General features: G+C 31.6%; 1 protein-coding gene and 2 long non-coding RNA genes across 3 annotated transcripts; 1 reads left to right on the top strand and 2 right to left on the bottom strand.

The window, feature by feature from the left end:
- Positions 1–1,512: 1,512 nt before the first annotated feature.
- LOC121240243 (dr1-associated corepressor-like) lies at positions 1,513–7,572 on the bottom strand. The gene is made up of 6 exons (XM_041137639.1): positions 7,247–7,572; positions 3,675–3,747; positions 3,363–3,456; positions 2,842–2,958; positions 2,698–2,755; positions 1,513–2,273 (listed from the first exon to the last, which is right to left on the bottom strand). Exons 1-6 carry the CDS (start codon positions 7,277–7,279, stop codon positions 1,815–1,817), a joined length of 834 nt encoding a protein of 277 aa, XP_040993573.1. The 5' UTR covers positions 7,280–7,572; the 3' UTR covers positions 1,513–1,814.
- A 1,333-nt stretch (positions 7,573–8,905) lies between these two features.
- Positions 8,906–9,332, top strand: LOC121240246. The gene is made up of 2 exons (XR_005935497.1): positions 8,906–8,967; positions 9,059–9,332. It is a non-coding gene; the product is annotated as an uncharacterized LOC121240246 (long non-coding RNA).
- LOC121240245 lies at positions 9,092–11,778 on the bottom strand. The gene is made up of 2 exons (XR_005935496.1): positions 11,640–11,778; positions 9,092–9,327 (listed from the first exon to the last, which is right to left on the bottom strand). It is a non-coding gene; the product is annotated as an uncharacterized LOC121240245 (long non-coding RNA).
- Positions 11,779–14,787: the final 3,009 nt, after the last annotated feature.

Here is a 14,787-nt window from a genome sequence, read left to right as displayed (position 1 = left end):
TATTATCCCGCTTGGAGCTCCTGCTGATCTATTTTATTTTTAATTTTTTTTTATTTAGTGATTAAGACAGTATTGTTTAATAATATTGTAAATTTTTTTCTTTTTTTTTAAATATTTAAAATTTAAAAAAAAAATGATGCGAAAAAAAAAAATTTGTTTTTTTTCACATCATTTTTGTTTTGATTTCATCTTTCTTTATTATAGATTTGCAGTACGTGACTAGAACAATGCTAAATATTTGGGGTGCTAGGGCTAGGGAAGGGGGTGGTTTACCAGTGCTGCCACCTCAACTTTCAGTGTAAAGTGTGGTACAAATTGTAAAGTACTATATATATATATATATATATATATAATATGTGGTTACACTTAATATTTATGAGTATTGAAAATTCTATACGGAACCTCATTGTATTTTCATACACTGATCTTATAATTTCCTTGCCCCTCCATATATATTTCATAATTATCTTTATCTAATTTACTCGTGATAGGTATCCGTACGTCCAGTACTAGCAACATTTCAACTTTTAGGCGCCATTGAAACCATGTAAGTATATATATAGTTTTAGTAACAGGCCAGAGATATCATGTCAAAATACCGCTTTTTCTTAAAATATCAATATATTTATATTTTTTTTTTATAGTTATGCTCATATATAATAGTCATGAGTTTTGTATATATAGATATTATATATTTCTTATTGGGATAATCTTGCTGCATGGTATAGGTTTTTGCAATTTTATTTGAAATCTGGCATAGATATTATTTTGTTCAAGTTGCATGCATGCATGGTCTATAAAACAATTATAGCAGATGTTTGAAAAATAGATCAATTCTAAAACGCACGAGAAGGATATCATGTCCAGGTTATTAAAAAATAATTAGGTCGGTCGGTCGAAACCCAATTAATTAGTAAAAAGTCTTCGATGGGGGAAGGTAACGCCTTTTTAAGGGTGTCGAAGACGTTGATCGATTGGTTGCTTAGTCGCTTTTTGTCTTCGAAAAACAGTCTGATTGAAAAAATTATTCAATACTTACCCGTTTCACTACTTATATCAACTTACTTATAAAGTGATTCATTGCTTTGCTAATCAGATTCTATTGCTATTTGTTAATATTTATTTTATTTTAGAATATTCAAAGGTATAACAAAGTTTTTACATTATAAATAGTATTATTTTCACTTCTAGATAAGAGACAAGAAAAATCTGAATATAAAAATTTAATTAATAACTCTACATTTATTTAATTAATCTGTCATAAAAAAAAGGTCTCCTTTAAACTCATCACGTTAGGCCTTAGAATCTATTGAGTCGGCCCTAGCTGTATGTATCATCTCGTCATGACCGCGGCCTCCAAAGAAAGGGCATGTCCATGGAGCAATGACCTTTGGCTATTGGCTCAAGAGTTTATACATCCTGAATGCTAACATTTTATAATGGTACGACACGGTATTTAAAACTCTGATTGAAACCCAACATCCAACCACCAGATTCTCCACACGAAGAGCATTAGGAAGTATTGATTGCTGAAACATGTAAAATCTGCCATTGCTACAGGAAGAGACTACTAGGCTAGAAGCTGTCACTAAACGATACAGAAGCATACAATACAAACGTCTAAAGATGCCCAAAATAACTAAGGTTTCATTCTACCCAAGAATGGTGTTTGCAGGTTTGTTCATATTCCTATTTCCTAATCCTTAACCCTCTGTCAGAGCGATATTAACCTGAAATCTACTTGTACATCTGAAAATAACTGCCAACCTATTTGGGGTAAGTAACTACAAACACCAGTACTGACACATGATCATTCAACCCTCTTCATCGTAATCTTCCTCATCCTCGTCTATTCTTCTACTAAAGTTGGCGAGTTGAATAGGATCAATGGCCATCTTTTCCATGTCAGGTAAGGACCAGCCATGGTATTCGTCATGTTTCGTTTCCGGAACAGGCTCAGCACATGAACTGCCGGAGCCAGCAGCTACAGTTTCCAAGTCCCCATTCTCATCCAAGACCACATTCAAGTCAAAATTTCGAATTGGCGCTTCTTCACCTTTACTAGCTAGAATTTGTTCCTTTGAATCCTCGGTTTCTACCCCATTATTGAGCCTCTCAAGGCCTTGATTGTGCTTGGAAATTTCGGAATCATCTTCAAACTTCCCAGAGTGTGCAGTCACCTCCTGCTCTACTGTTCGACTACCCCGCCCACAACCTCTACCTCTGACCCTACCCCTTCCTCTGCCACTGCTGATTGAGTGGCAAGCCTCCTGCTGCAATAAAGGGAATAATTCATCAAAAAATCTTCTATATCAATACAGAAGCTGATTAGATAATGCTTGCAGATTAGATATTGTCTTGAAAGGAATCTTCCGAGTTACATACATGGGTATTCGGTTACATTACATATTTAAAAAAACTCATCCAGTCATATCGTTTGTTTACCAATTCAAAGTTCCAAGACATACATTCCACAGCCACTTGTGAAGTTTAGGTGGAAAAAAAGATTCTAGAACATCAAACATCCAAGTTGAAACTCGCCTGAACACTTTAACAAATAAGTCATGCGTGATAATGTGACATAGATATAATAAGAGACGTTGAACACCTCCTTAAATACCAAGAACAAGTTGGACAGTGTTAAACAAAAGTGATTATGAGAATTGGAGTACAAGAGTGTTGTGCAGCATATCTTACCATCCTAGTTCTCTTGAACTCATCATCACTGTCATTTTCGTCATCATCAGTAACTTTCCTGATGAATCAAAGTATTAACTATTACTAATAAAATAGCTCATTTTTTTCACTATCCTAAAGTCACAAAACAACGTTTTTCCAAACCTTCTTTTGGCAGCAGAACGATCTTCACCAGCAGCATCAAAACCACCTAGATCAGGAACCTTGCTGACAATATCCCTCAGAAAATCAAAAACATTAAATGTCTGGACACACTGTTTCCTGTAAATATCAATCATATTAGAGCACCTAAGATTTACTAATTAAAAAAAAAATTAACAAACAGTATAATCTTTCCCCATACCAAGAACGAATCCTATATCCTAACGTGCATGTCATACTTGTGCCTATGTTTGAGAGAGAGAGAGAGAGAGAGAGAGAGAGTTAACATATCTAAAACCATTTTCTTTCTAGGTATTTGGAACAGTACAAACAACCAAATCATTCAAAATACAACTCACAAAAGGCCTGTCTCAAATAATGACAAGTAGAAGCATAGAGGTGCAGGAATAGTATTTCAAAGATTGGGACAGAGTGTGGCACTCAATGAACTGTAAAAACTTAACCATTCCTATCCCAAAAAAGATATTTACAAACTAAATGTTAATTAATGTAATTTCACTCACAAATGCAAAGAATTCAGGGTCTTTGCTCCTCTCTTCAAAGTAATTTCATATGTGTGATCACATAGATCTTGCAGAAATAGCTCCAAAGCTTTAGCTGCATATTACACGACAACAGGTCATAAGTATCATAAACAATAAGAAAACCAGAACATTATTTTCATGAAATGAAGAATAAAAGGCCAAAGAAAAAGATAAATGTTGAAGGTGAAAGAAGATCTGTGAACTACTGACTAAAGAATCATTAAAAAAGGGAATTAGAAATAAGAGATATATAAAGGGAATAAAGTGTTAAGAGTTTAACAAATTACTCACAAACTAGAAGAGGAACAGCCATGGCAATCTTCCCAACATCCTCATCCGCTTGCATAATCTTCTTAATACGAGCCTGTAAAAGAATTATATCAAATCAAATCAAATGATCGGGTCCAAAAATCCACTTCATTGGAGGAATGCCAATACGTAACACAATGTAGAGACAGAACGCATACTCCATTACTGAAGCATCCCAAATGAAGAAAAATAAGGGACACAACTTTAAAAAAAAAAAAAGTGAAACGGTAAAGCAATCATGATTATGATGAATTAGGAGACCAAGTCCAAGGCCACTTATCAGCAAAAAGTGGCATGATCAAACTAAACCAAGAGAGTAAATCTGCAGCAATAAAGCCCACACAGGTATAAAACCAAAAATAAAGGACAAAGAAAGAATATCGTTTGTGAAGTGCACACACAGGTATAATTTAGCAGAGGTTCCTGGAATGTACCAAATCCATGTCAAGTCAACCACAGAAATGCTACTTTTAAACTGTCTAAAAGTTCTATAGATTCAGATTGATGTCATCCTTTGATGTAATCCTTACCAGAAAGATTGATGTCATCCCTGCATGTGGGTTTACTGCTAACACAAAATTAATTAATGAAATCAAGTGGAAACCTTTCCAACTCAGACATATAGTGAAACACTGTAGAATCAAAAGGCTTTCCACAAGCAGAACCTAAATGACATATAAGACCGGTTCAGAGAAGAGGAACGGGAATGACAGTCAACAGAAATTTAATGCAAAAGATATCACAAACTGTTGATTTTCTTTGTATTAAGTCAACCACAGAAAGGAACTCGGATGCAATGAATCTATGCAAAGTGGAGAAGCGATAGCACATGGTTCTCCTGTTAGTCCAGAAATTTCTTGTGTTGGCATGCCCTAAGAACCTAAGAATCCATAAATATGTCATGTCCATCAAATCAAGAACAAATGCGATGCTTGGAAGCTAATAATCTATTGTATCTATCTCGTTAACAAAGACGAAATATAAAATAAAGATAATTTTAAAAAATGATGAATTTGTAGAACAGGCGGTGTATTCGTAAATATATATATATATATATATATATATCTTCTTCTTTTTTTCCAAAATCAAAAGGGTGATTGCACTATGGTGAGCAGAAACAAGAAGCCAGCTCAAAAACAGGTAGAAAAATTCGTTTCGAGAGCAGAACATTCCACATATACAACTCTATGGCACCCTGGCACACACAAAGCCCGGTACATGTCAACAGGCATAAAGAACCATAAGACGATAAATAAAGGGAGGTAGGATACTTTTTTTTAGGAAAAAAGTAAAAAAAAAAATAATAATTAAAAGTTAAAAAAAAAAAACACGAACGAAACCTAAAGATCTCCAAGACCCTTAAGAGGCCATAATCCCAAAATTTTTCAGGATATGCTATCATCATGTCAAGTTCTTAATGCCCTCTATAAAATTCGTGATGCAAAGAATACAGACTACAGAGTACCCACACACTCTCAGTAATGCCCACGTACGGCTAACTAAAGCAGATTATAGAATGATGCTCAAAAACTCAACATCCAGGTTGTGTATGTGTGGCAGGAGGGAAGAATACCTTATAAATAAATTTCTAGTTAGTAATTTAATCCATACCAATGCACAATACCATCTTAATTCATACATTTTTTTACCTATCAAAAAACAAAATTCATACATTTTAAGAAAAGTTACCTTATGAGAACAATGTACCATACTGGTTGTATTCGACTACCCAGCCAATTTTTTTTTTTTTTTTTTTATAATTAATAAGAAACTTTATTACCAAGAATAGGCAAAGCCCAAGTACACAGGACGTTTACAAAGGAAATGCCTACATCTCTCCAGAAAACAAAAGAAAAGCTAACTCAAATCCAGCCAATTATTTATATATCTAGCTGTCTGTGCACCAAACAGAGAACTCCAACATTGGAAAACTACCTATGCAGAATCGTCCTATTACCAAGGCATCAATAATGGACAAGATCTTTCCGAAATAAACCCCTGGCTAGCAAGTTTTCACATGGCAAATTTGGCATCATGACACTCATTGGCAAGCAAGGACTGTTGACCAAAGGAGAATAAATCATGGAAACTAAGCCGATCAAAATCTATAGAAGCTGCCCTTTTATGGGCCAAACCTGGATTGGTGGGACATGCCTTGGTGCATTGGTGGTAGCTTCAACATTACCCGGTTCCCAAGTGAGAGATCAGTGGAGGCACATCTTTGTCCGAAGCAAAAGATGGGAGGATCATTCACATGGTCATCCAATCGGGCTTCGTTATTGGATAGGTTTCTAGTTTCTCCCTCTTGGGCTTTGTTCGGATAATTTCCTTATCATGGGCTTAACTTTCATGATTTCCTTGTATCTATTTATGCTTCCTAGCTAGGTGTTTTCTCTTCTTGTATACTTCCAATGTATTTGACTACGCCTATTGATATTAATAAATTTTTACTTATAAAAAAATTCTATAAAAGCTGACCAAAGGAGGAGAGTGTTGAAAAGGATGTCTTGATCTCCTCCATTGTCAATTTGCAGTCCTTGAGATTATAAACAATCTTACTAAACAAATATTGATATGAAAACTAAAACAAAAGAAGAAATATTTTTTTGATAGGTAATAAAGAAGTTTTATTCAAAAGAGAAGGCAAAGCCCAAGTACACATGAAGTATACATGAGCGAAACAAAAGAAGAAATTATCCTAACATACAGAGGCTGCTCCACCAAAAGAAACGCAAATAAGGAGGCACAAAGAAAATGTATAGGTAGTCACTAATTTTTATTTTATAAGTAGAATATGTAGTCACTAAATTGAGACTAGGAAGTTCCGCATGATATGATATCCCCCCACTTGCACTTTTCAAACACTTAAAAGACAACTCCAGCTTCCAAAAGCTTCAGCTATTTGTCCCATCAAATTGCAACCCCAAGAATGATAAGAGTAACTAGACTGCACTTAGTGTGCATCAAAAGGGAGAGGCGGGGACAGGTGTGAAGGTCCCATAGCACAGTAAGTTGTTTGCAAAGAATTTCGACTGGCTCCTTTTCGTATCAACAATTCTTAACCTTTAGCACAGTAAATTGTTTGCAAAATACTTCTAATGGTTCCCTCGGTATCAACAATTCTTAAATTCATGCGGAAAATTAAGCCGCCCATACACAATAGAGCCATTTACTTCTAGCCCACCGAGTGTCTGGTAATTGTCTCTACTTCCTGTACCTCAATTCGCCTTTTGCCTTTTTAATGAAACTTCAATACGTGTACAGAAAACTTCTCGCTAACCCACAAGTACTACCATACTGCATGTAACTAAAATGCTATCAGATTCTACTATATTTTAATAATCTTGGAGGAAAAAAACAGAAAAACTTTTAGCATGCCACAAATTGACCATAACCTGATGCTAATTGGCTATCTATTAGGAAAAGAAAAATTCTATGTGTGTGTATCCCTTCCGCTCCAGTAATATTGACGAAAACCAAAGAAAGAAAGAAAAAACCAAACACGCCCACAAAAACAGGGAACAAGAGAGAAAGAGGGCTGGGGGGAGACTTACAGCCGGGAAACGAGTATCAAGCTTCTTCCTCATGCTTTCAAACTTCGCCGACTATTCCACTTAAAATTCCAAAAAACGAAAAAGAAAAAACACAGCTAGAGAAAAAAAAAAAAAAAGCCCTAAGAGAGAGAGAGAGAGAGAGAGAGAGAGAACTGAATCCCAAGTCTCAGTCCTCTAGTTCAGTTCAGTATTCTGACACAAATATGATAAAATGAAGCAGCAAAAAAATTTGAAACTGAACCAGGAATAAAGTAGAAGACGAAGAAGGAGAAGAAGAAAGTCTATTTTTATGTAGAAATCGGCTCGGTTTAGGCTTGGGCCTGTCTTCCTCCACCCAAGCCCCACTTTATACGGACCCGAAAAGCTTGCCACGGCAGCAAGATTCGTACACGATGATGATGGAATTAATCGCCACCTCAGCAAATCTTCTCGAAAAAATGTTCTCTTTTCAACTTGGTGATGATAATGATGAGGGTGGAATTAAATTCTATAAAATCTTACCAAAACAAGAAAAAGGCTTTTAAAATGCAACTAAATTAGGTTTTTCACTTTGGCTTAAAAGTTAAAATAGTCATTTCATTCTTTGATAGTTAACATTTCAACGGTACTTTTTAAGATGAAATTATCACTTTTTCAATCATTTATTTTCACTTTTTCATCTTAAAAAATATCGTTAAAATATTAATATATCTTATATATAATAAGCGTGGATAAGCAGGTGTCGAATAATTTTTTTTTTTCCAATTTTAACCCTGCTTTTATATTATTTTTCCGTTCATGTCCTTAAATTTATATCTCACCCAGAACAATTTTTTATTCCGATTCTACCCCTGCTTTTATATACCTTTTATGTTTATTTCCTAAGCAGGTGTCGAACAATTTTTTTTTTCCAATTTTAACCCTGCTTTTATATTGTTTTTCCGTTCATGTCCTTAAATTTATATCTTACCCAGAACAATTTTTTATTCCGATTCTACCCCTGCTTTTATATACCTTTTATGTTTATTTCCTTCGTAAAAATTTTTTTCCGATTTTGACCCTGCTTTTATATTATTTTTCCGTTCATGTCCTTAAATTTATATCTTCCCACTTTGTCCTTATTTTTAAATTTCTTTTCCCATTTTATCCTTGATTTTTACTTGTCTTTTACGTTGTAAACTTTTTTTGTCATCGTCTAGAATTTCTTTTCTACTACTTCTGTAATATTTTCAGATATAAATATTTCCTTCTCCCATTTTCTACAAGCTTCTGGATTCAACATTTTTTCAAACAAAATATTTGCTTCTTATCTGTTTGCAGCCGCCTTCACCGTTTTCATTTAATATTGTCGAAATATTTCTGCTCTCAACTTTATCAAATTTACAGCTTTTTACTACAGTTTTCCGCTTTTTACTACAGTTTTCCGTGGGCTTCTGGATTACTTCTTCCTTCGAATCTTCTCACATTCTAGATTGTTTCAGATCAGATTTTAATTTATTTTCTTACATATGCTCATCCTTTCCACCGCTTCCTAATATCTGTAAGAATTATCACGATTTTTACATTTATCTGGATTTAATCTAATTTGTCTTTTCTACCGCCTAAGCTGGTGTGTACTTCCTATAAGAATATCCTCACTCTCCTTACATTTCTAATGTTTTCTATCTCTGTTTCAAGTACCTCAAATATCTTCCTTTAAACCATATGTTCTAAATTTCTCTTTCAACTTTCGAATCTCGCAGGTTGGTTTTCTTTTTTCTGTTTTCTGACTAATTGCTTACATTATTTACATGCATGCAATTTTTAAGTTGCTGAATTTTTTTTGTTTTGTAGGTTCTAAATTTGTCTTCCAGCTTTCCAATCTTCCAGGTCAGTTTTTGTTTTCCTGTTTTCTCACTACTTTCTTAAGTTATTTACATATATGCAATGAAAATAAAAAATAAAAAATTTACATCACTATTTGCATTAAAAGAAATAAATTTTGCTTCTGAAACTTGGCTAAATCGTCATTCCTTTGCTGCTGTTCTTGCCTCCATTCATTTCTAAATCTTCATTTATTTTTGCTGTCTTTAAATTTCATTCTCTGTTTATGTATACAGTATCTGGAGTGGAAATAGAAAGAATAAACTAAGAAATAAAATTATAAAGTTAAAAACATGTAATTCATGTTCACATGTGCAAATATTCATTAAAAATCAAAGAAAAACTGATACTAAACAAATAAGACTTTCAGTATACGTCGGGGAAAATGTATAAAAACTGATACTAAACAAATAAGACTTTCAGTATACTAAAAAAACAGAGGCATGTATAAAAAAAAAAAAATTAAGAAAATGTTTGTACAAATATTCATTCAACTCGAAATAAAAATGATATTGACAAAAAAGACTATGAATATAGGTCAAGAAAAAATTAATTCATCAAGACTTGAATTGCATATGTTCATATAACGTCTAAAGAAATACCAAACATAGTTAGGTATACTAAAAGAACACAGTAACATATATAAGAAAGAAATCAGAAGATAACAAATAAGAAGTTGAAAAAATTTTAGTGGATGTACATATATTCACCGAGCTCAAAACAAAACTGCTGCTGACAAAAACGTAGAAGAAACAAATTAAAAGATGACAAAAAAAAATTTCATAACATGCAGTACATGTGTATATCTACAGAGATTCACTAAGCTGAAAATAAAAGTAATTCTAAGGAAAAAATTAGGTCAAATCATAAGAAAGACAAAGATTTCTTGCCATTTCAAACTTAAAAATTTCGAAAGAAAAAATCCATCCAAACATCCCAACATATAAATAAAATGACAATAAAAACACATCAAACTAAATGAGAACATAGCAAGAATTTCTTGGTCGAATATTGCACCTTTAGATAAATACTTTTACGTTGATAACATGCATATACACAACGTAAAAGACAAATGTAAAAGACATATAACTAACGTGTCAAGAATTTTTTCCTTCAATATCTTACACTTTTTTTTAGGTCTTCCAGACTTAATACTTAGAATTACAAAAATTTAAACCAAAACTCATAACATGTAAATAGATATGTTATATATATGTCTCAAACATGTGTATGAGATATAAAATTCCAAATATGAAAAATGTTGGTATGCGTATAGGAAAACAAAAAAACCTCAACAGAAAGGAACTATATGCATTGATTTATCTAGAGATTCACAATAGAAGAAAAAATAATTACATGTAAAAAACAGCAACAACAAAAATATGAAAATATGTTGACATTTCAAATAACAGAACAATACAGTCAAAGTAAAATAACAGAATCGATATTAAATTTTCACATCTAAGAAAGAAATGATAACAATAGTAAGAAATAAACTAGGCATTTAGACACTTACAAAACAAAACAAGAAAATAAATAAAGTTATGAGTGGAGTCCTGGACATGATTCCATCAAATATATGAATCTCTCTAGAAATGAAAAAATATCACCTAAACTGAAAAGAAATTTGACAATGACAACTAAAATACTAGCCCATACATAAACCATAGACAGAAAAATAATCCCAAACAGAATACCAGATCACAGAAAGTAAACGCTCTACAAAAAAAAATTACAAGTATAGAAAAACATAAAACAAAAACAAAATTTTATGTACATATTTGAAAATGTTTTCCATATGTATAGGAAAAAAATAATCAACACCGATACATTTATGTACAAATCCACAAGAAAAGGAGGAAAAAAATTCACAAACAGATCAACTAAAAAGAAAAAAATTAGATAAAACCACAAATAAGTAACTGTGATGCACATCTACCATGTAATACATAAATCTTATAAAATAGATTAAATAAACAAAATAGATTTCATTGGCATCAAGAATGTCTCCATCTTACAGATTATGTAAAATAAACATAGACAACAGGAAAAAAAAATTAAAAAAAAAAAAAAAAAAAAAACCCAGCTGCCATAAAAATTTGTTATCAACAAACCACAAATAAATATAACGACTCAGACTTTAGCATAACCTCTTCAAATATTTGAACAAATAAAATGAATAAACCCAACAGAAAAAAAATTAAAAAATAAACTAGCAGCGATGAAACTTTGTCATCAAAAAATCACAAATAAACATAACTACCCAGACTTCACTATAACCTCTTGAAATATTTCAAGATCTAGCCACATCTAAAGACAAAAAAAAATCACCGATATACCAAGTACAAACAAATACAAGAAGTCATCTTCGATTGGTGCGTACAAAACACAAACGTAACAGAATACGCAAACATATAAACCATCCACAGATTTAAAAAGAAATACCATATCAACTACCCAAACATATAAACCATTCACAGATTTAAAAAAAAAAAATACCATATCAACAAAACAAAAAACCCAAAAAAAATTTAGCCAAGTACGAAGCCACCTGATGAGAGGCAAAACGTGGATGGCTTCTTCGTGTTGATCTGGCTGACACAAGCACAAAGCTACTTTCCATAGTCTAATGGTGAGATTTTGATGCACTTGAAAGAAAAGGAGAAAGAAAGGGAACGGGGATGGAGACGATGAAGACTCTGCGCTTAGGGTTTGGTTGGTAAGAGCAGTCGGTGGGGATGGGGGAAAAAAAACCCTGAAGGTAGGCTGTGATATACATAGCTCGGCTGTGCTTACACAGAGATAGAGAGAGAGAGAGAGGGAGAGAGAGAAACCGAGAGAGAGAGACGAAACCCTTAGGGTTTGCTTCGAGAGACAGCTTCGAGAGAGAGAAGAAGATGAGGGGCGGCGAAAGGAAGAAATGGAGAATGCGATGTATTTATACCCCTTGTCAATGGTAGGGTTCCTTCGCCTCAAAACGACACCGTGTGAGATCTATCTGTTTCTATACACTAATACCCGTGAATTGAAAAATAAAACAAAAAAAAAAAAAACCAGTTTAAACAAAAAAAAAAAAAAAATTACATTACTTATTACAAATATATTTCAAAGTTAAAATTTTACCTTATAATAAATTATATTAAATTTATTGATAAACATAAATTTCTAAAAACATCAATTTCACTATTGTGCAAGTTTTATTTGCACTGAAAAAAAAAAACTCTTCTAAATACATAGTTAATTTTACTTACATAAGATGATAGTTGTTCATAAAATTTTATTTACATATGAATTTGAGTCTACATAAACTGTGCTATTGGTATTTTTTCCCCTAGGTTTCAAATGATTAAAAAAAAATTAAAAAAGTTCGTTTGTTTGTGAACTTAGGTATTAACAAATATTTTATTCAGATAAATGAATTGTATATAAGATTATATTAGGCATTTAAATTACCAAAAAAAAAAATTTACTTATTCTTAAATTTTATTCATGTAAATTTATACAATAATAAATATTTTTCAAATTTAATAATAATATTTATAAAAATATAAAAATACAACGTGCCCTATGGGAAAAAAAAAATTAAAAGAATGAAAAAATAAAAAATTTACCCAGTTAAAAAATAGAGGCAAAAATAAACTTTATATATTAAAGAAAATAATTGAACATTACATCTTCTTACAGCTACATAAAATTGTTATTATTAAATACAATTACTCACTATTTGTTTCATATCTACTTAAAATTTTAATTCTAAATAGTTTAATATTGTATTAGTTAATTCGATTTATATATTACACATCTTTTCTGCCTTTTTATTTTTTAACTAGGCATATGTTACTGATTACATGGTATTTATTTGTGTTTTAAATATAGATAAATATTCTAGCATAGCTAACTGCTACGATTTAAATATAGATAATTGTTCTACCATTCAAAATTTAAGATTATCACATATATGTCAAAACAAAGAAAAAAAAACACATTTCATATAAAAAGAATATTGCCATTTCAAACTTAAAATATTTTACAATTAACACTTTTATATGTCAAAAAAAGATTAATACAGTATTCATATGCGTCAGAAACAAATAAATGTTCACGCCTCAAAAAAATTTCATGCCCATATTTTCGACTTAAAACATCTCAAATTTTAAGTTGAAAACAATTAAATTCAACTTAAAATTCAGATTAACTATTTCATACTCATAACATAGAAAATTTAATTATAAAATAACTCCTCAGAATACATGTTATAAACATATTATGCATAAAATTTATAATTACACTATGACAACTTATAAAAAGTAAGTCTTAACTTCAGAATGTATTCGACCAACTTCTATAATCGTCGAGCATTGGAATGTAACTATCAAAGCAACTGAATGGATTTTGCTCCTATTATGACCAATTCTATTGACACTAAAGTTTGCCATATTGGTCGAATAAATAGGGACATACATTTTACATATAAAGCGTATTTTTAACTGTATAATATAGTTGTATAACTATTTCATCCAGTTAACCTATGTGATTATTCATTCAACCAATATGTCAAACTCTATTCTAAATTGGCAAGACGAAAGATCCAAACAAAGCCCATTCAACTACTTCCACAAGTAGATAGAAATGCTCGATGATTATAAAAGTTGGTCGCATATGCCTCAAAGTTATACTTCATTTCTTGTAAGTTATTATGTTATAGTTATAAACTTTATACATATCACATGTATAATATGTAATGAGATAGTCACTTATTATAGTTACATTTGAATATAAAATATTATTACATTATATTCTAATATGTTTTTGTTGCTTTATTTAACAAAACACAAAATATTATTACAATAATTATGTGATGTTATATAATATCTTTCTTTACAACAGGGATTTTGCTCTTCTCACTTTCTGCTTTTCTTCCTGTTCGTTGTTCGCTTCTATTTCCGCTGACCTTTTATTTGCCAGTATCTCCGGGTATGTATTACTACTGTTCATACAAATAAATGTTATTATTCTATATCTTATAAGATTTATTGCATTTTTATAGTATAAGATATATTTATGTACGTTATCAATGTTGATAATTGTACTGTTTAGTTTTTCCATTCTTCTTTTTGTGCTTTGTATTTTATGTGTTTAACAAATTGTTATTAATCTTCTGTTAGTTTGTAAGATTGCTGAGCATTCCTACCTTGTAATAAAAATGCCGACTGGTAGGTCAATTTTATTTACAAAAAAATTAAATACTTATTAAAACTTTTGTAATTAATTTATATCTAACATTATTTAAAATTAACTTCTGAAGAAGATGGAGAAAATGCTACCAAAAAGAATTGGTACAATTCTCAATCAGAGGAAAAGAGAGAAGAAATACGCCGAAAGAAGAGACAAAGGTATGCTGAGCTAAAACAAAATCAAAATAAGAGAAATCAATTGGAAAAAACATCCCATCATATTTTATCTCACACTTCAAGAGATGATGGAATTGTTTCTATAAGAGAAATTGGATCTTCTTCAAACACTCGCGATTCTGACAATACTATAAATACAAATAAATCTGCTCCTGAAAGGTTAAGGCCTTGTACCTCTAATAGTATTGTCAACATTCCAACAGGTAGTAGTTGTTTTAGACAAGTACTGAAAACTATCTTTTTGGAGCCATACCATCTACCATCAGTTACTTCATGTCAATATTGTGG

This window comes from Juglans microcarpa x Juglans regia, chromosome 7S, assembly GCF_004785595.1.
Source record: "Juglans microcarpa x Juglans regia isolate MS1-56 chromosome 7S, Jm3101_v1.0, whole genome shotgun sequence".
NCBI lineage: Eukaryota > Viridiplantae > Streptophyta > Magnoliopsida > Fagales > Juglandaceae > Juglans > Juglans microcarpa x Juglans regia.
Note: the sequence above shows the minus strand (reverse complement) of the source record. Positions and strands in the feature narration are given on the sequence as shown.